Source organism: Hemiscyllium ocellatum, chromosome X, assembly GCF_020745735.1.
Source record: "Hemiscyllium ocellatum isolate sHemOce1 chromosome X, sHemOce1.pat.X.cur, whole genome shotgun sequence".
NCBI classification, from domain to species: domain Eukaryota; kingdom Metazoa; phylum Chordata; class Chondrichthyes; order Orectolobiformes; family Hemiscylliidae; genus Hemiscyllium; species Hemiscyllium ocellatum.
Window position 1 is genome coordinate 22,118,706 of NC_083453.1, and position 22,471 is coordinate 22,141,176.

Consider the following 22,471-nt stretch of genomic DNA (forward strand, 5'->3'; position numbering starts at 1 on the left):
TCACAAACCTCCATGTGATAATTAGGTGCCTGTTGAGAGATACATATATTGGCTGAGACATGGGAGAGCACTCATCTGCTCTTTTAAGTTTTACCATGGAATCGTCCATGCTCACCAAAGAGGGCAGACAAACAATTTGGTCATGTAGCTCATTGCAATTTGTGACCCTGATTGGTACAAACCCACTATGGTAACTGGTAGCAGTCAAGATTCAAATCAAAGATACATCTGGTGTAAATAATTCTGTACAACGCTATACAGGGTGAGACACTTTGATTAGTATGGGCAGTGACATTATAAACATATGCCTATTGAATGATGTTTTAACACTGCCCTGATCCAATTCTTTCTCCCATTATATGATCATAACACTTTGCAGTTTTCACATAAATAGCCAGAATCAATTTCCAAAACATGGGCTGAAATTCCAAAATCCCACGTGACAAAACAAATTGAATTGTTCAGTTGCTATAAATCTGCACCCCTGGAAATGGCACTTAAAAAATTAGTTGAAGTGAAATACATTCTTAGAAGAAAACAAAAACTCATCCTGCAGGAAATTAGACCATTAGCTGTCAAGAGACTTTTAGGAATCAACTTAGCTAGCAGCAGGAGTTTGAAAATAATGCTGAGAATTTCTCAAGTTATTTCCATTATGAACAATTTGTGAATGACATGAACTTGCACCAAGAATTATAAAGTGAACACACAAAGTTAAAGATAAATGGAAGCTGATGTTACTTCAAGAGAAGTGAACAACCCTGCTGCCACATCCTGTGCTACCAAGTACCAGGATGTGGGTATGAGTTCATGATAGTCAATCAGGCAAGTTCTCAATCATGAGGAGGAAAACATTATTGAGACAGAATATCAATCTAAGCTATTTTAGCATGCTTTCTACTGGCAATGTACAAGTGGGACAATTCATCTGCCAATCTCCTCACCTGGGGATCAATGTACTTTCCATATATCAGAGACTGGTTTGCAAGGAAGTAAAACAATACAAATCAATTGTTCAACGTGATCAGGAAATCATTCTCTGGCATTAAAGGACATTATCGTTACAGAAAGACCACTGTGCTTATTCATGGGCTGGTTATCTCCCATGGTAGTGTCACTGGGTGCTTTACCAAATTGGCCTGGCATTGTCAGAGCTAACCCTGTCAATAAATGGGCCATCAATAATGGAGTGAGTGTGCACTTTAACAACCTGAAGGAGGACCATTCATTCTAAAAGCTCCCCTATGGATTTTTCATGAACATCATGCACAGGTCATTAATATGTTATGCTTTGATTTCAACATTTCAAGACCTGGAAGTCTTCAAGAAATGATGCATTTGGTAAAAGGATCCATTGGTGGAGCAGGTGCCATTTGCACTCAATCATCTGAGCAATGGCGTCCTGGAGAATATCAAAATGTAACTGATGAACAATTAAGTTTGATTTATTATTGACATATGTTAAGAGATTGCCATTTTCTGTACTGTATCTTTCTATGATCAGGTGATTCCAATCCCCCAACTCAATTGGACTCTTTGAGCAATGTGACCTTAGAAAACCCTCAACTATTGAGACACACAACCTCAAAATGTTTCCCCTTGTTCCTGTTTGAGAATGCTACAGGATCTTGTTGACTCCACTGGCCCACCACAAAACTGCATCCTCCTTTTTTTAAATTCATTCATGGGATGAGAGTGTCACTGGCAAGGTCAGCATTTATTTCCCATCCCCAACTGCCAAGAGGGCAGTTAAGTGTCAACCACATGGCTGTGGGCCTGGAGTCACATGTAGGCCAGACCAGGTAAGGATGGCAGTTTCCTTCCCTACAGGGCGTTAGTGAACCAGATGGATTTAGGGCCATTGCATTGGCCAATTGGTGTTAAAGTCCTTTCTCTTTCTGGTGGAGGTAGTGAGAGGGCGAGAGAAGAGGGGGAGAGATGGCTGCTGGAAATGCATATGAATGCTAATTTGACAAACATGCTTCTCCATGTGACTGAGCAGGATTCCTTTAATATGCTAGATATTTTTAAAAAGACATCTTTAGTTCCTGTTTAAAAAAGTAAGAAAGGGAGATAGATTTCAGGACAATTGTAAATTAGAGTTGCCAAACCTCCAGGATTGTCTTAGAGCCTTTTAGAACAAAAACTTATTCTTCTGGACTTCGCTGTGAGTAACCCAGGAGAAAGAAAATGTATTTGGTGTTGTAAAAGATTTGTCTCACCAATTTCTTTGTTGGTGATGGAAAAAAGGCTACTTGACTAGGCAAGGCAGGCTGGCAGGAATGAAAGCTTCAGGAGTTGACAACATTAATATTTTGCTCAGAACAACAATTTCCTTTAGTTTAAGATTAGATTTCCTATAGTGTGGAAATAGGCCCTTTGGCCCAACAAGTCCACACTGACCCACCGAAGAGTAACCCAACCAGACCCACTTCCCTCTGACTAATGCACCTAACACTATGGGCAATTTAGAATAGCCGATTCACCAGAGCTGCGTATCTTTGGACTGTGGAAGGAAACTAGGGCACTGGAGTAAACCCATGCAGACACAGGGAGAATGTACAAACTCCACACAGACAGTCACCCAAGGCTGGAAGCAAACCTGGGTCCCTGACACTGTGAGGCAGCAGTGCTAACCACCGTGCCACCCTGTATACTTGCAGATACATTTTATTTTGCTCAAACAATGCACAACCTGCAGGCAGTCAATTCATGTGATATTTTGTAAATTCCACTTTGAAAATAGAACCAGTCTGACTCAAGACTGGGACACAGACAGACTCCAACCCCACACCTCCAATGCACTGACTGAGCTGAGATGTCACTCCTTCTACAAAACCTTAAGTTATCTCAAGAATGTGACGCAAAAGAAACTTTGGGATTTTCACACCATTGGACCGAAATCTGCAACCCATTCCAAAAGATGAAAGACCAAACAACAATCTAGGTTTTAGTGAGTTTTGAGAAGATTTGTAGCGCAGGTTGAGGTTCTGGATGGAAGTTTGCTCGCTGAGCTGGAAGGCTCGACCCCCCCAGACACCCAGCCACCACACTAGGCAACCCCATCAGTGAACCTGCGGTGAGGCTCCCTGATGATGCCACCCAGCAAGGTGACGAAACGTCCGAAAACGAACCCTCCAGCTTAGCAAGCAAACCCACATTCACAAGCTAAGTTTGTTCGATACATCTTCCCAGTTTTTTTTTAGATTAGATTACTTACAGTGTGGAAACAGGCCCTTCGGCCCAACAAGTCCACACCGACCCGCCGAAGCGCAACCCACCCATACCCCTACATTTACCCCTTTACCTAACACTACGGGCAATTTAGCATGGCCAATTCACCTGACCCGCACATCTTTTGGACTGTGGGAGAAAACCGGAGCACCCGGAGGAAACCCACGCAGACACGGGGAGAACGTGCAAACTCCACACAGTCAGTCGCCTGAGTCGGTAATTGAACCCGGGTCTCTGGCGCTGTGAGGCAGCAGTGCTAACCACTGTGCCACCGTGCCGCCCGGAATCCCCTCTCACTGCAATCCCCTGCCACAAATTCTGTGTCCCACGGTCCCGCTCCACAACTACCCGACGAAGGAGCAGTGCTCCGAAAGCTAGTGCCTCCAAACAAACCAGAACTCCGAATAAAGCAAGATCCAGGCTTTTTTTTTGGTAATTTGAACAGCTCCAATTGGAGACTTCCCCTGGACAGAATCTTAAAATGTTCAGACTGACAGGTTTTAATTTGTAAGTGAGCTTGGAAGATTTGCTAAAGTATTAGTGGATCTCCTGCAGCTGTGCTTATGGCTGAGTTGGAAGATCAGTTGGTTTAAAGACAGAAGTATTATACCACAGAAATCTTCCGATGAGCTCCACCCAAGGAAGATCCACAACTGGCCATAAGAACACAAGAAAGCCTGGAATGAGCAATGGCCATTAATCCCTGTACAATTTAATTGATGTGCAAAGCCAGTTTTTTCAATACCCAGTAATATGTAAACTTTTTTGTGCGGCTGCACCTACACAGCACTTAATACAGTACAGCTCTCATGGCACCTTCCAGGTTTCTGCCCAGGTGTGCATGCACAGAGCTGAGTGGAAATTGGGAATGGCTTTTCAGCTCATCAAGCTTGCTCTCTTTCACAGGACATGAACAATTTATTCTTTCGTAGACAGTGTTCCACTCCTTCACCTTGCTGAGGAAAAGTCCCATTAATATTCCATAATGTATAGGGCTGAAACTGTGTTGCTGGAAAAGCTCAGCAGGTCAGGCAGCATCCAAGGAACAGGAAATTCGACGTTTCGGGCATAAGCCCTTCTTCAGGAATCCTGAAGAAGGGCTTATGCCCGAAACGTTGAATTTCCTGTTCCTTGGATGCTGCCTGACCTGCTGCGCTTTTCCAGCAACACATTTTCAGCTTTGATCTCCAGCATCTGCAGACCTCACTTTCTCCTCCTTAATGTATAGGACCAATTTCCAGAATATTCAGCAATTCCAATTCCTTCACTTCATTAATCCCTTCATCTCTAGCTGTGAGACAGCCATTAAGTCCCATGCAGTACTCCATCATCTCAGTCTACTTTTTTAAAAAAAGAAAACGGTAAAAATGGGTTAGACAGTACCTGGAGGGGTACTGTTTTAACGTAAAACCAAAGATCAAGAGTATCATTTCAGTCTACACTTAACCCCAAAATCAGCTGTTGCAAACACTATGTTATCCAGATCTCTTTTGAAGAAGTTAATCAGTGTCCATTTGATAACTACAGTTGGGAGTGTCCTCCTCTACCATGGCAGAAAAGTTTCTTCTAATTTCTGATCTTATTTGGTACAATCAGGGCAGGCAGAAACCAATGATATGACTTGTATTTCAAGCCATTTTGTACTGAACAAATTTTGCAACATAAAACTCAATAAAATGAAGGCAATAATCACTTTTCGCAACATTCAAAATATTTACTCCTGCACACTTTAATACAGAGCCTAATTATGGCTTGCATTTACAGTTGTGCCCTGAATTGCTAGAAGGCATTAAAAACTCCAAGGAACTATGGCACTCACCTTCTGGAGACTCATCATGGACATAGGTACCAGTCAGATATCGATGTACGAGTGCAGACTTCCCACTGCACAGACTACCAACCAATCCCTGTGAAAGAAAAATCATGAGATCACAGAGCTTCTAGTTCATAATTGGTACATTCACAAGCATGTGACTAGTTTTGAGAGGACAAAACAATGTGATAAAAACCTGAAAATGCTGGAGTTCTTTTCCCTAGAAAAGGCTGAGGAGCTGACCTGATGAAGGTCTTCGAAATTACAAAAGGCTTTTGATAAGTTGGATACAGAGATGATGTTTCTGCTTGTGGAAAGAAACCAGAACTGGGGGCCACCAATTAAAAGCATTCAAGAGGGCACTGACTGATTTTTGTATAGAAACAGTGTGCAAGGGCATGGAGTAAAAGCAAGACATTGGCACTACTGGGTGGCATGGTGGCTCAGTGGTTAGCACTGCTGCCTCACAGGTTCGATTCCAGCCTCGGGTGACTGTCTGTGTGGAGTTTGCACATTCTCCCCGTGTCTGGGTGGGATTCCTCCAGGTGCTCCGGTTTCCTCCCACAATCCAAAGATGTGCAGGTTAGGTGAATTGGCCATACTAAATTGCCCGTAGTGTTAGGTGTATTGGTCATTGGGGAGGTGGGTCTGGGTGGGTTGCTCTTCAGATGGTCGGTGTGGACTGGGTGGGCCAAATGGCCTGTTTCCACACTGTAAGGAATCTAATCTAATCTAAACGGGTGGCACGGTGGCTCAGTGGTTAGCACTGCTGCCTCACAGCACTAGGGTCCCAGGTTCAATTCCAGCCTCGGGTGACTGTGTGGAGTTTGCATACTCTCCCTGTATCTCTGTGTGGGTTTCCTCCGGGTGCTCTGGTTTCCTCCCACAGTCCAAAGGTGTGCAGGTCAGGTGAATTGGCCATACTAAATTGCCCATAGTGTTAGGTGCATTAGTCAGAGGGAAATGGGTCTGGGTGGGTTACTGGAGGGTTGGTGTGGACTGGTTGGGCCGAAGGGCCTGTTTCCACACTGTAGGGAATCTAATCTAATCTAGGTAATGATGCTTCTTTGAAGAGCTGGTGCTTACATAACAAGCCAACTGGCTTCCTTCTGCATTATAACAACTCTGTGATTCTGTGAATGCAAGATAGCAAGTAAGAAGTCTAACAGAGAATTTTGTTTTACCTGGATTACTGAGTGGGCAACCACAGGAAGTGGTTAAGGTGAATAGTATCAACACATTGAAAAGGAAAACTGGATATACGTGAGGGAGAATGGAAGAGAAGATTATAGTAATAGGGTTAAATGAGGAGTTAGGATGAGGCTTGCCTTGAGAAATGGGAATGGGATGGAAATGGGATGAGAATAGCCAGGTGATTGTTCTGGACCAGTGCAGACCTGATGGGCAGACAGGCCTTTTTCTGTGCTGTAGACCTCTATGATTCCATGGAGCATAAAGATTGGCCCAGACTAGTTGAGCTGAACAATCTGTTTCTATGTTGTAGACTCAGTGTGATTCCAGGTAATCTTGGAACCTTATTTCTCTGTTCCTTTTCCAGCTTGTCCACTAAACAATTCAGACTGTTTTTCTGCCCTTTGCCCTCCCACTGCTAACTCGTTAATGATCTGCACGAGCCAGGAAGATTTAGTTGGGACCCTACATGTGGACAATAAGTACTGTAATCAGAGGGGCTACAGTTCAGGTGAGACCAGTTAAGGATGCCAGTTTTGTCCCTCTTCCTCTGTCTCTTAAAATTGTACACATTATCATGATGCACCATCTGGTGGCCTGACTGGGAACAACATAAAGCTCAGCTAGTGTGACCACCCTCTGGGATACAAGCGCAGCCACTTGAAATCAAACTGGATGCTCTTTTTGTTGGCAGTTGTACCAGACAGCATCATCACTATAAATTATAATACTATAAAGTTACAGATCTCTTCACATATCCTCATTCAAGAACAATATGGTCAGTTGGTTGAGCCTTGGTCTCATAGCAAAAAATGCTGGTTCAAATTCTGGCAAAGTTCATTTAACCTTTTACCCTTAGGCAGTGATATCATGTCTTAGGTCATAGGAGGAAACAGGAGTATGAAGTCTTGAATGACCAGCAAAAGAAACATGGATCAGCATCAGGCCCAAAGTAAATAATGAACAACTTCACAATCTACATTACTGACTTGGTTGAAGGGAAGAGTATATTGTCACCAGGTTTGCTGATGATTATGAAGACAGATAGGAAAGGAATTTGTAAGGAGAATTCAAAGAGTCTGCAAGGGGATATAGATAGGTTAAGTGAATGGGCAAAAATATGGCGGATAGAGTATAATGTGCAAAAATGCGAGGTTGTTCACTTTCACAGGAAGAAAGCAGCACATTATTCAAATTGAGAGAGATTGTGGAATGCTGTGATAAACAGGGATCCGGTAGTCCTTGCACATGAATCATAAGAAGTCAACTTTATTGTATGAAATTCTTGCTACAACTGTACAAGGTGAGGGCGGGACCACACTTGGAGTACACAGTTCCTGCCACTTCACTTCAGGAGGAACATGTTTGAGTCATAGAGTCATAAAGATGTACAGCACAGAAACAGACACTTCAGTCCAACCTGTCCATGCCGACCAGATATCCCAACCCAATCTAGTCCCACCTGCCAGCATCTGGCCCATATCCATCCAAACCCTTCCTATTCATATGCCCATCTAAATGCTTCTTAAATGTTGTAATTGTACCAGCCTCCACCACTTCCTCTGGCAGCTCATTCCATACACGTACCACCCTCTGTGTGAAAACGTTGCCCCATATGTCTCTTTTATATCTTTCCCCTCTCACCCTAAACCTATACCCTCTAGTTCTGGACTCACCCATCCCAGGGAAAAGACTTTGCCTATTTATCCATACTATCCATGCCCCTCATAATTTTGTAAACCTCTATAAGGTCACCCCTCAGCCTCCGACGCTCCAGGGAAAACAGCCCCAGCCTGTTCAGCCTCTCCCTATAGCTCAAATCCTCCAACCCTGGCAACATCCTTGGAAATCTTTTCTGAACCCTTTCAACTTTCACAACATCTTTCCGATAGGAAGGAGACCAGAATTGCACACAATATTCCAACAGTGGCCGAACCAATGTCCTGTACAGCCGCAACATGACCTCCCAACTCCTGTACTCAATACACTGACCAATAAAGGAAAGCATACCAAACGCCTTCTTCACTATCCTATCTAACTGCGACTCCACTTTTAAGGAGCTATGAACCTGCACTCCAAGGTCTCTTTGTTCAGCAACACTCCCTAGGACCTTACCATTAAGTGTATAAGTCCTGCTAAGATTTGCTTTCCCAAAATTCAGCACCTCGCATTTATCTGAATTAAATTCCATCTGCCACTTCTCAGCCCATTGGCCCATCTGGTCAAGATCCTGTAGTAATCTGAGGTAACCCTCTTCGCTGTCCACTACACCTCCATCTGTAAACTTACTTACTGTATCTCTTATGCTCGCATCCAAATCATTTATGTAAATGACAAAAAGTAGAGGACCCAGCACTGATCCTTGTGGCACTCCACTGGTCACAGGCCTCCAGTCTGAAAAACAATCCTCCACCACCACCCTCTGTCTTTTACCTTTGAACCAGTTCTGTATCCAAATGGCTAGTTCTACCTGTATTCCATGAGATCTAACCTTGCTAACCAATCTCCCATGGGGAACCTTGTCGAACGCCTTACTGAAGTCCATATAGATCACGTCCACTGCTCTGCCTTCATCAATCCTCTTTGTTACTTCCTCAAAGAACTCAATCAAGTTTGTGAAACATGATCTCCTATGCACAAAGCCATATTGACTATTCCTAATCAGTCCTTGCCTTTCCAAATACATGTACAATCTGTCCCTCAGGATTCCCTCCAACAACTTGCCCACCACCGAGGTCAGGCTCACTGGTCTATAGTTCCCTGGCTTGTCCTTACCACCCTTCTTAAACAGTGGCACCACGTTAGTCAACCTCCAGTCTTCTGGCACCTCACCTGTGAGTATCGATAATACAAATATCTCAGCAACAGGCCCAGCAATCACTTCGCTAGCTTCCCACAGAGTTCTAGGGTACACCTGATCAGATCCTGGGGATTTATCCACCTTTACCCGTTTCAAGACATCCAGCACTTCCTCCTTTGTAATATGGACGTTTTGCAAGATGGCACCATCTATTTACCTACAGTCTATAACTTCCATATCCTTTTCCATAGTAAATACTGATGCAAAATACTCGTTTAGTATCTCCCCCATCTCCTGCGGCTCCACACAAAGGCTGCTTGCTGTTCTTCGAGGGGCCCTATTCTCTCCCTTGTTACCCTTGTGTCCTTAATGTATTTGTAAAAACTCTTTGGATTCTCCTTAATTCTATTTGCCAAAACTATCTCATGTCCCCTTTTTGCCCTCCTGATTTCCCTCTAAACAGTTCAGAGAATATCCACTTGGCTTACTGCAGAGATAAAAGAGTTTGTCTTATGAAGAAAGGTTGAGCAGGTTGGGCCTATACTTATTGGAATTTAAAAAGAATGAGAGACGATCTTATTGAAAACATACAAGCTTCTCGGGGGGCTTGACAGGACAGATGCTGAGATAATGTTTCTGGTTTTGGGAGAGTCGAAAACTAGGAGCAGAGTTTCAAAATAGCAGGTCTTCCATTCAAGACAGAGGTGAGGAGAGGGTTCTTCTTTCAAAGAGTCATTAAGCTTTGGAATTCTCTTTCACAGAGAGCAGTGAATGTTGGGCCATTGAGTAATTCTCCTCACAGCATGCGGACCAGCAGCTTTTTAGGTTATTAGGAGCCTAACTGAGGCACCAGATACAAACACTTTTCAGAAGTTGAGGGATTTAGTTGAGGAATACTACAACCCCAAGCCTCCTCTAATTCTGAGATGCCATTGTTTTTACTCATCAATTTGAGAACTAGGGGAAAATGCGGCAAATGGAGCATATGAATTACAGGGTATTCCAATGGAAGTGGACACCCTCGCCAGGCTGACTGAGTTTGGAGGACAGAGAAGACAACTGTATAGCCTCACTCAGGACAATTCCTGAACAGAGGTACTCTAGGTTAGCCCGCAACAAAACCCCAAATCAAAGCCAAGCCTCAGCCAAACCTTTTCTTCAGGATATGGACCTGCAAGCCACTGTAATTGCTGCCGGTATGCATTCTCGAGACCGCAAAACAGGCCCACTTGACCTAAACTGAGCAAGGGAACCCATAGGCCGGTATCCAGGCAAGTGCACACCCTGGAAATCCCACTTACACCTGGTGTGGAACAGTTAAATTGCTTAGCAACATCCCAATCAGAACCAATAAAAGTAAACATCTGGTTAAATGGTCACACGGTTCTAATAGAGGTCAGTACAGGCATGGCCGTTTCAGCAATCACAGAACAAATCTTTAACAAAATTTGTTCTGGACTCTAACTCTTACATTTGTGCAAGGCCTCAGCTAGACTGAGAATCTACATTGGGGAACCTTTACAAAGTAAGGGTACAACTTCAGTTCTGGTCCTTTCTGAGAACAGCTGGTTCAGCTACCACTGGTTGCCGTAAAGGTTCGGGCCCAAGCTTAATGGGGCGAAATTGGTTGAGAAAGATTCACCTTGATTGGCTCAACATTTTTTGATTAGAGAATGGCTGCCTGCCTGAAGTGCTAATTACATACCTGGGAGGTTTTTCAGGAAAGTCTAGGGGCTATCAAAGGAGTGAAGGTACCTGGCATGTTGACCAGGGCTTGAAACTGCATCAGGAACACCACTGCTGGACAAAAGACTCCACTTAGCGAGAGAGACAGTTTACTTCAGGGAATGAAGTTTGGTGGAGGAAGCACAGAAATGGCCCTGGATGGGTAAGGGGCATAGTCAACGCGAGGTCAGGTCCAGTGACACACGAAGTTCATATAGGGTCGACAGTCCTGAACAAGCATGAAGCCCATGTGAAAGCTGCAAACTTGGAAACAGGACAGGAGCGAAATGTGCCCGACTTCTCAAAATAGTCAGAGAGGCTGGTGAATCCCCTAGGTTCTCCCTCTGCATCAAGTGTTCAAGAGACCTCAGAATCTGAAACGGACATGGCGGATGTTGCCACCTCAATGCCTTTGTCACCTGAAGAAGATAATAAGTTTCTTCCAAGCTGCTCCAGGCATAAGAGATGAGCGTTACACGCTGTCCGTATCTACAGCAGAGTTGGAGGAACCTGACCCATTGCTAAAATGCCTCAGGAGGAGCTACAAGTAGAAAAATCAGCCTATGTCCTCAGACTCAGAGGGGGAGTCGGAGTGCTTGTAACAAATCTTCGAGGAGAAAGTGAGGACTGCAGATGCTGGAGATAAGAGCTGAAAATGTGTTGCTGGAAAAGCACAGCAGGTCAGGCAGCATCCAAGGAGCAGGAGAATCGACGTTTCAAGCATAAGCCCTTCTTCAGGAATGGCATTCCTGAAGAAGGGCTTATGCCTGAAACGTCGATTCTCCTGTTCCTTGGATGCTGCCTGACCTGCTGTGCTTTTCCAGCAACACATTTTCAGCTGCTTGTAACAAAGTCAGCCAGGTGGACCTCATAAACTATGAGTTTCCTGATTGAACCAGAAATAGCCCAAAATCGGGAATGCCTGGATGTCAGATAAGAACAGGACTGCATGCGCCTCTTCCGTGGTAATGTTCAAGCCCAAGTGTCCAAGAGAGAAAGCATGTGGTCTCCACCTATGCTCTCGATGCCTTTAGGGACAGAGGGGCACCGTGGGCACCGGAGTTCTTTACTTCCCCTCAAACTCCAATTTGATTTAATTCCTACCTCCTCCCTTTACTTTTTCCCATAGGCATTGCCCTTGTCAGGCTTTGCTTGTTAATAGTTCACTGGCCCATGGTGTTTTTCCTGGTGGTGGATAGATTGGATAAAGTTCAAACGCAATGGTGTTTTTTTTTTCAAAACAAAACTTGTCAGACATTCTCACGTACTGACAGCTGGATAAGTGTTCAGGACTCTCCACAGGTAAATAAAGGACGGCTCTGGTGATAGGATACCGGCCTCTGTGGAGCTATTTCACCCCCACTTTTAGAAACTATCGTTTGGACCAATTGGCTCATATTGACCATCAAAAATGATCTGTCCATCATTAGGCAAACTGTCAATTACAGCAAAAACAGAAATTGCTGGAGAAACTCAGCAGGTCTGGCAGCATCTGCAGAGAGAAAGCAGAGTTAATGTTTCGAGTCCAGTGGCCAAAGTGTTAATGGTTTAGATGGAGAGGAATTTGTTAAGTGTGCACCAGACAATTTTCTGATTTAGTATGAGGATGTACCGACTAGAGAGGCAGGGCAGGTGGAGGAGGTGTCAGTGGGGGAGCACTTTGGGGCCAGCAACCATAATTCTATTAGTTTTAAAATAGTGATGGGAAAAGGATAGACCAGATCTAAAAGTTAAAGTTCTAAGCTGGAGGAAGGCTAATTTTGAAGGTATTAGGCAAGAACCTTCAAAAGTTCATGGGGGCAGATGTTCGCAGATAAAGGGATGGCTGGAAAATGGGAAGACTTCAAGAATGATATAACTAGAGCCCAGAGACAGTATATTCCTGTTAGAGTGAAAGGAAAAGCTGGTAGATATAGGAAATGCTGGATGACGATAGAAATTGAGGGTTTGGTTAAGAAAAAGAAGGAAGCATATGTCAGGTATAGACAGGAGAGATTGAGTGAATCCTTAGAAAAGTATAAAGGCAGTAGGAGTATACTTAAGAGGCAAATCAGGAGAGCAAAAAGAGGATATGAGATAGCTTTGGAAAATAGGATTAAGGAGAATCCAAAGGGATTTTATATATACATTAAGGACAAAAGGGTAGCTAGGGAGAGAATTGGGCCCCTCAGAGATCAGCAAGGCAGCCTGTGTGTAGAACCGTAGAGATGAGGGAGATACTAACCACATATTTTGCAAGTGTTTACTGTGGAAAAGGGCATGGAAGATACAGAATGTGTGGAAATAAATGGTGACATCTTGAAAAATGTCCATATTACAGAGAAGGAGGTACTGGATATCTTAAAATGCATAAAAGTGGATAAATCCCCAGGATCTGATTAGGTGTACCCTAGAACTCTGTGGTAAGCTAGGGAAGATTGCTGGGCCCCTTGCTGAGATATTTGTATCATCGATACTCACGGGTGAGGTGCTGGAAGACTGGAGATTGGCTAATGTGGAATTACTTTTTAAGAAGGGTAGTAAGGAAAAGCCAGGGAACTATAGACCAGTGAGCCTGACATCGATGGTGAGCAAGTTGTTGGAAGGGATCTTGAGGGATAGGATGTACATGTATTTGGAAAGGCAAGGGCTGATTAGGAATAGTCAACATAGCTTTGTGCATGGGAAATCATGTCTCACAAGTTTGATTGAGTTTTTTTGAAGAAGTAATAAAGAGGACTGATGAGGGCAGAGCAGTAGACATGATCTATGTGGACTTCAGTAAGGCGTTCAACATGGTTCCTCATGGGAGACTGGTTAGCAAGGTTCGATATCATGGAATACAGGGGGAACTAGCCATTTGGATGCAGAACTGGCTTGAAGGTAGAAGACAGAGAGTGGTGGCGGAGGGTTGTTTTTCAGACTGGAGGCCTGTGACCAGTGGTGTGCCACAAGAATCAGTGCTGGGTCCACTGCTTTTCGTTATTTGGCTGTGAACATAGGAGGTATAGTTAGTAAGTTTGCAGGTGACACTAAGATTGGAGGTGTAGTGGACAGCGAAGAAGATTACCTCAGAGTGCAATGGGATCTTAATCAGATGGGCCAAGGCTGAGGAATGGCAAATGGAGTTTAATTTAGATAAATGCGAGGTGTTACATTTTGGAAACGCAAACCAGAGCAGGACTTATAGACTTAATGGTAAGGTCCTGGGGAGTGCTGCTGAACACAACAGGCTTTGGAGTGCAGGTTCATAGTTCCTTGAAAGTAGAGTCGCAGGTAGATAAGATAGTGAAGGAGGCGTTTGGTATAATTTCCTTTATTGGTCGGAGTATTGAGTATAGGCATTGGGAGGTCATATTACGCTTGTACAGGACATTGGTTAGGCCACTTTTGGAATATTGCATGCAATTCTAGTCTCCTTCCTATCGGAAGGATATTGGGAAACTTGAATGGGTTCAGAAAAGATTTACAAGGATGTTGCCAGGGTTGGAGGATTTGAGCTATAGGGAGAGGCTGAATAGGCTGGGGCTGTTTTCCCTGGAGTGTTGGAGGCTGAGGGGATAGAGGTTTATAAAATCATGAGGGGCATGTATAGGATAAATAGACAAGATCTTTTCCCTGAGGTGAAGGAGTCCAAACTAGAGGTCATAGGTTTAGGGTGAGAGGGCAAAGATATAAAAGGGATCTAAGGGGCAACTTTTTCACGCAGAGGGTGGTGCGTGTATGGAATGAGCTGCCAGAGGATGTGGTGGAGGCTGGTACAATTACAACATTTAAAAGGCATCTGGATGTGTACAGAGGAACCTTGATTATCCAAAGGACACAGGCGAGGAGTATTTCATTCAATTAATTGAATTCCGGATAATCGATGCCGGACAACATTGTTTGGCCAAACATCGGCACCTTGTGATCTTGCCGGATAATCTGATATTCTCTGTATATGAATCAGAACGGTTTAGAGGGCTATGGGTCAAGTGCTGACAAATGGGATGAGATTAGTTTAGGATATCTGGTTGGCATGGACGAGTTGGACCGAAGAATCTGTTTCCGTGCTGTACATCTCTATGACTCTTCTTCAGAACTGACAGTAGCTATGAAAAGGTGGAATATGTACTGATGGAAGAGGGTGGGGAGAAAAGGAGTGAGTGGATAGGTGGAGATAGAGAAAGAAAGTTAGTCAGACAAAGGGACTGTTAATCGTAAACCAAAGAAGGGGAAAAGTTGATAAGCAGGACCGTGAAAGTGAAAACGGGCTGGAGGGGTTTGGGGCTGGGTAAAGGACATGGAAGAAGGTATTCAGGCTCTAAAATGATTGAAGTCAATGTTGAGTCCTGAAGGCTGACGGGTCCACAAGCAGAAAATGAGATGTTGCGCTTCTAGCCTGTGCTGAGCCTCGCTGAAGCCCTGCAGTAAGTATGAGACAGAAATGCTGGCCACAAAACTCAGTGGTTTGGGGAATTAGGGGGGTGGGGTGCAATAGTGGTAGGGGTGTGTGTGAAGCAATAGATGTACTGGGTGTATACTTAGGGTCCAAATACTACCTGCTGGATGTTTGCATAAACCACCTAACTTTGATCTCAAGTTTCATGAACTCTTCAAGCCATGAGGTTGGAATGCTCAATAGCCATTTCTTACCCTGTATTTTTAAATCACACTCAGTGTTTCACAGCAAATATATCTCAAAATCAAGGGCACAAACCAGTTCCTACAGTCACAACCAAAATGGCAGCTGTTAGGCTTATGATTGAGGAGCAACAAAAAAAGGCAAACTTACCAACCGGAGCTCTGGGACTGAGCGACTTAGCGTCCACTCCTGGCTGTTTACAAAGGCCTCTGAGAGGAATAGAAAATAAAAAAGGAAGTCAGCAGTGAAAAAGTAGAGAAATATTCAACTTAACATGCAGCATGAAAAATGCATTGAAGAGGTGCACACATGGGTCATTTTCCTGAGGTTAAAAGGTCATACGATTTAAAAACAAGAATAAAGTCCTTAAAGCACTTGGGTGAGGATTAGGGTGAGAGCCCATTTAAGATAATACTAGAAATTCTAAGCTAGTCTGCACAATGTCAGTTTTAGGGAAACTTTGAGACAGTCATCTCAGGCAAAGTTAATTGACATTTGGAAAAGTACAGTAAGAAATGAAAGTCAGCACAGGTTTGTTAAAGGCTAGACTAACTTGATTTAAATGGGCGGCACGGTGGCACAGTGGTTAGCACTGCTGCCTCACAGCGCCAGGGACCTGGGTTCAATTCCCGCCTCAGGCGACTGACTGTGGGGAGTTTGCACGTTCTCCCCGTGTCTGCGTGGGTTTCCTCCGGGTGCTCCGGTTTCCTCCCACAGTCCAAAGATGTGCGGGTCAGGTGAATTGGCCATGCTAAATTGCCCATAGTGTTAGGTAAGGGGTATATGTAGGGGTAGGGGTATGGGTGGGTTGCGCTTCGGCGGGTCGGTGTGGACTTGTTGGGCCGAAGGGCCTGTTTCCACACTGTAAGTAATCTAATCTAAATGTTTGAATGAAGTAATAGAGAGGTTTGATGAAGGTCGAGTGGTTGATATATATATATATGATCTTTCAAAAGACAGAAGTACTGCAATTCACACATTCATTACCAGGTGACAGGAGAAAAACTTTTATTAAAAGCACAGTGAGTTGTTGTCATTGAGAATGCCCTACCTGAGAAAGCAGATGATGGAAGCAGATTCAATTAGAAGTTTGAAAAGGGGAATTGATTGAACACTTGATGAGATAACATTTGCAGGGCTACAGGGAAAGAGCAGAAAGGAGTGGGACTAATTGGATGACTCTTTCAAAGAGTCAACAAAGATATAATGGGCCAAACAAGCCATCCTCTGTGTTGTATCTATGATTTACTGATCAATGAAATCAATTATTAAGCAAACAATGTTTAAACGAAACATTCATGCTTTGTTCAGTGATAAGGAACCTGGCATCAATGGCTTAAGCAGGGATATTGGTTGGAATTTGAATATGTGGCTCAGTCAATGGTACAACTAGTGCAGTAATGAGATATGTCCCAAAGCTACACAATGCATCCTATTGAAACCAGTTAATCGAAAAATAGTATTTGCTCATTAGAATTTCAAAGCAGGAGTGTCAGGAGTTCTGTTCACTCTAAGAGGTGATCCTGAGCTGGCTGGGTCAGTGTCATGTAAATAAAGCGTGACTTGGTGACGGGATACCTACCTTAATGGAGTTGTTTTACTGCTCTTTCCCCATAACTCTTGATTTCCTTACTGATCAAGGTTCTATCTCGGCTTTCAATATACACCAGGACTCTGCCCCCACAGCTCCCTGTGGCAAACAGTTCCAAAGACTCTCAACCCTCTGAGAGAAGAAATTCCTCTTCACCCTTGTCTTAAATTGGTGCCACTTTATTCTCAGACTATGCCCTCTAGTCCTTGACTCTCCCATAAGGTGAAACATCTTTTCAGCATTTACCCTGTCAAGCCCATTAAAAATCCTGTCTGTTTCAATGAGATTACTTCTCATTCCTCTAAACTCCAAGGAGTAGAGTCCCAGTCTGTTTAGCCTTAGCTCATTAGGCAATCCCTCTATATCAGAGATAATTGTTGTGAACATTCTCCGAACTATGTTGAATGAATAATATCTTTCCTTAAATAAGGGACCAAAACTGCTCACAGTACTCCAGATGTGGTCTCCCCAGCACCTTGTACAGTTGCAGTGAGACTTCCTGACTCTTATACTCCAACCCCCTTAAAATAAGGGCCCACATTCCATGAGCCTTCCTGCTTACCGGCTGCACCTGTGTGCTAGCTTTCTACATTTCGTGCACAACCTCCTCCAATTAAGTGCTTAATTTCAATATTGCAGAGTCTTTTTTTTAAACAGAAAACTATGAAACCAGATTTACCAACTTCATCAGAATATATCACAAGTTTGTCCCACTTGTGTCACCATGACATGTGTGCTTTGCCTGAAGGTAGGTCCCCTGGTTCATTATCTGCAGATACTTCATCCTGAGCTGTTTTCTTAATGGTTTCTGTCAGTTGTGGTTTATCATAGCTTCCACTCTGGGGGACAGAGCAAGAAGCCAACTCCCAGGTCAACCTCATCCTGAATGGAAACTGAAATCAATACTGTTGGATTATTCTGAACCATATACATGCCATCTAACCAAATGAGCTAACCAGAATGTGCTACTCATGAGTAAAGGGAGTGGTTAAAGTGAATTGTGTGGATGCATTTACGAAGAGAGACAAAGGAATAAGAAAAAAGGAGATGATGATGGTGTTAGATAGAAGGAGGCTTGTGTAGAGCATAAACAGTGGCACAGACCTGTTGGGCTGAATGGCCTGATTCTCTGCTTTAAGTACTGTGTAATTCTACATAATCATCATTCCAATACAGATTCAGTACCCTCTGAACATTACATCATTCCTCCTGTTCATTTTATACTAAGTAACTGAACTGTCCAGGAAATAAAGAGCCCAAATTTGTGGATTTTGCTGATTTCAGCTGACAGCATTGGTAAAATTGCCCTCAGTGCCCCCTATCTGGGGATGTATGAGGCAGATAAATGAAAATTAGCCAGGTCTTCTGTCATTTTCAGGAACCACATTTGAAGGGATTATCCCCATATCCTGGAGTATGACTCCCTGGTGAGAGCATGGAATTCAATAATTTATCCTCAAATCCTTCTCAGTTTTCTTTCATTCTTCTCTTCAGCACTTTCCAATAATAACTTTTAAAAACATGACAGCTTATTCTGCAGATTAACTTCACAATGAGTGTGAGAACTACATGATGAATAAAATTACAAATGATCCACTTTGATCATATGTTTTCCTTGACCCAACAAGTTGACTAGATATACCGATCTATTTAAAAGCACAGGGCAGTTTCACCAACACAAAGGAGTATGGGTAACCATCAGTACATTTCACAGTGATGGCCAGGCTCAATGAGTACTGAAATGAGTTAGGACCAAATACTATGTGCAATAGTGGTAATATCTGTTGAGCTGGGGCTGCTTCCTCTGAAGTATCACTCAGCACTGCATCAAATTCTGGATATCAAACTCCATCATATGGGTGTGAATAGAGGTGAAGATGTTCCTTATATGGGAAACTGTTCCATGTTTCCAACTTTAAACTCCATGAGGCACAAATGTCCTCTCTTGCAGAAATTCAGCACACACTGACTATTGGAATTTCAACATGTGCTGCTGGCAGGTTTCAAACATTACCAAGCAAATATTTTGACAGCACTAGCATCCAGGCCACAAAACAAGAAGGTTTTCTTTTTGTGAGCAGGAAAGTCCAATACATTCTGTAACGTTAACAGTTTCTTTATATGAAGAGCACAGAGGAAATTCTCCCCCACCCCCATTCTTTGTTCACAAATGAAACAACACCAGCAGTGACTAGTGTTAGAAATAATAGCTTGTAACAATAAAATGCATTTCTTCCATAAGAACCTTTAAAATATGGTTGTATATTGTTGTTGTCTGTTGCTTTTTCTCGACTCGACCAACTCTGATGCAGTGCTAACAGTTGCTCCCTCATGCCCATTAAAAAGTGAATGACCTCCTCTCTCACATTCGTTACTTCAACTCAAAAAGGACAGTATCCATCTAGTGTCAATCAGTGCCAATGCCAATTCTGCACACTGAGATGGGGACTCAGTGTGGTTTATTTTTCCTCTCTTCTTCTGTTTCTATAGGAAACAGGTCATTAGAATCATTCCAGCTTAAATGTAAAACTAAAGCAGCTGCCCTGTCAGCTGCCAAGAAGTGACCAGTAGGTTCAGCTTCCAAGATCGCCTGCATACTTTGACTAAGGCTTTCTGCGAAGCTTTACTGTATACATATTCTCATTTCAGTCATAGTACTGTTCTAGATTTTGAAAAACCTCAAATGCCACAATTTGTTTTAAACGTTCACTGCCTAGTCCCCTCTTCCTGATTCCTAGGAAGTGACCTCTGCCAGAAAGTGCATCTGTGTGTTTATATAAGGTAAGCAAAGGATCAGGGAAGTATGAGCACGATTGTAATTTATGAAAAGCAACAACTACTTTGTGCACTGCAACATCCCACAAGCTCCTTAAACTTCAAACACTTACTACAGACATATGTGCCTCAGATCAAACTGGAATCTAGGAGTTCCCACATGCTGCAGCTGTGATGCATCACCTGCCTCACTATCCTTAACATGTTCTAATTGGCTTCTTAATTATTTTATGTAATTATATATCTATTTTTGTTTTTATATATTTTACTAACATTACAACCAGTTGCTATACTATTTTGTACATTAGGAATAGAATAAATGGGCAGCACAGTGGCACAATGGGTGGCACAGTGGTTAGCATTGCTGCCTCACAGTACCAGAGACCTGGGTTCAATTCCCGCCTCAGGCAACTGTCTGTGTGGAGTTTGCACATTCTCCCTGTGTCTATGTGGGTTTCCTCCAGGTGCTCTGGTTTCTTCCCATTGTCCAAAAATGTGCAGGTTTAGGTGAATTGGCCATGCTAAATTGCCCGTAGTGTTAGGTGAAGGGGTAAATGTAGGGGAATGGGTCTGGGTGGGTTACTGTTCGGAGGGTCGGTGTGGACTTGTAGGGCCTGTCTCCACACTGTAAGTAATCTAAATCTTATTCACTTAGAAGATACTTATAAAATAACTAGCTTCTTCTTAGCATATTTTGAGAAGGTTTGGAGCTCAGGTTGAGGTTCTGGATGTAGGTTTGCTCGCTGAGCTAGAAGGTTTGTTTACAGCCATTTCGTCACCATACCAGGTAATATCATCAGTGAGCCTCCAGATGAAGCATTGGTAGTATGGGCTGCTTTCTATTTATGTGTTTAGGTTTCCTTGGGTTGGTGATGTCATTTCCTGCGGTGACGTCATTTCATGTGGTGAGGCCATTTCCTGTTCTTTTTCTCAGGGGATGGTAAACAGGATGCAAGTCAATGTGTTTGTTGACAGAGTTCTGGTTGGAGTGCCTTGCTTCTCGGAATTCTCGTGCATGTCTCTGTTTGGCTTGTCCTAGGATGGATGTGTTGTCCGACTCAAAGTAGTGTCCTGCCTCATCTGTATGTTAGGATACTAGTGAGAGTGGGTCATGTCTTTTTGTGGCCAGTTGATGTTCATGTATCCTGGTGGCTAGTTTTCTGCCTGTTTGTCCAATGTGGTGTTTGTTACAGCTCTTGCAAGAACTGCAGACAAAACATGTCCGGAAACCCTAGCCACTCTCCCCTACATCAAAGACATCATGGACATGACTGCGAAACTAACTCACTTTCTGGATTAGAGTGGTGCTGGAAGAGCACAGCAGTTCAGGCAGCATCCGAGGAGCAATAAAATCGACGTTTGGGGCAAAGTCCCTTCATCAGGAATACCACTCAGACTTCTTGGCATCATTGTAGCCCACAAAAACACTAAAATAGCAGCTAATGAACTTGAAAGACCCTATACAAACAACAAGCAAAATTAATGGCATTTACAAAATACCTCGCAAGGACTGTAACAAACACTACATTGGACAACAGGCAGAAAACTAGCCACCAGGATTCATGAACATCAACTAGCCACAAAAACACATGACCCACTCTCACTAGTATCCTTACATATGGATGAGGAAGAACACCACTTCAACTGGGACAACACATCCATCCTAGAACAAGCCAAACAGAGACACACACAAGAATTCCTAGAAGCACGGCATTCCAACCAGAACTCTATCAACAAACACGTTGACTTGGATCCCATTTGCCACCCCCTGAGAAAAAGAATGGGAAATGATGTCACCACGAGGAATGACATCACCAACCCAAGGAAACCTAAACAGAAAGCGGGCCATACCACCAGTGCTTCATCCGGAAGCTCACTGACGATGTTACCTAGTACGGTGACGAAATGTCTGAAAATGAACCTTCCAGCTCAGTGAGCAAACCTACATCCATAGCTTCTTCTTCTACAGCAAACTGAGAACTAAATGCAGCGAATACTGGAGAAACTCAGCAGATCTGGCATCATCTGTGAGAAGAGAAACAGAATTAATTTTTCAAGTCTAGTATGACTCTTCTTCAATTCTGAAGAGTTTGAGCTTGAAATTATACCTCTATTTTCCTCTCTAAATTTGCTGAGTATCTCCAGCAGTCTCTCTATTTGTTTCAGATTTTCAGCATCTGTTGTATTTTGTTTTTAATGAGACTAAGATCTGATTTGTGGTGGCTGAAAAAGTTATAAAAAGCAACAACAATGGAGCATCTATTTCCCAAAACAATGCAGCGCTCCCTCAACATGGCACTAGATGTTCAGCCAAGATCATTTGCTCACATCTGTGCAGTGGAATTTCAATCCACAAATTTTAGACTCTAAGATGAGAGTGCTCTGCACTAAGCCTGAGCCAAGATGTGGCCTGTACCTGTGGAATTCTATTTCAGTGCTCACCCAGTGTAAATCTGGCCTGGAAGTCACAATATCTTGAGAAAAAGAAAGAGCAATTCCAGTGACTATTTTCTGTGACTTAATAAGAATCGAAGCTTCTCTCACCCAACCACCACTCACCCCACTTAGCCCAAAAGCAAGAAGAAAATCGCAAGAGTTAGTCAGTAGTAAAACAAATTTATGCTTTCTAACTGGAAGTATTCCACTGATCACAGATATGTCCTGGTAGCTCTTCTGGTATCAGACAATAGTATGTAAGAGCTTGTATCTTTCACTAAGTGGCAAGCAATTGCATTATGA

General features: G+C 43.3%; 1 protein-coding gene across 1 annotated transcript in view; it reads right to left on the minus strand.

Annotated features, from left to right (window-relative positions):
* Positions 1-22,471, minus strand: part of LOC132805702 (arf-GAP with GTPase, ANK repeat and PH domain-containing protein 1-like) — a 199,134-nt gene that overhangs the window by 82,597 nt on the left and 94,066 nt on the right. The window contains exons 2-3 of the mRNA XM_060820893.1: positions 15,517-15,575; positions 5,054-5,141 (exon numbers count right to left, since the gene is read on the minus strand). Of these exons, the coding sequence (XP_060676876.1) occupies positions 5,054-5,141; positions 15,517-15,575 (147 nt within the window). The remainder of the gene's footprint in view (positions 1-5,053; positions 5,142-15,516; positions 15,576-22,471) is intronic.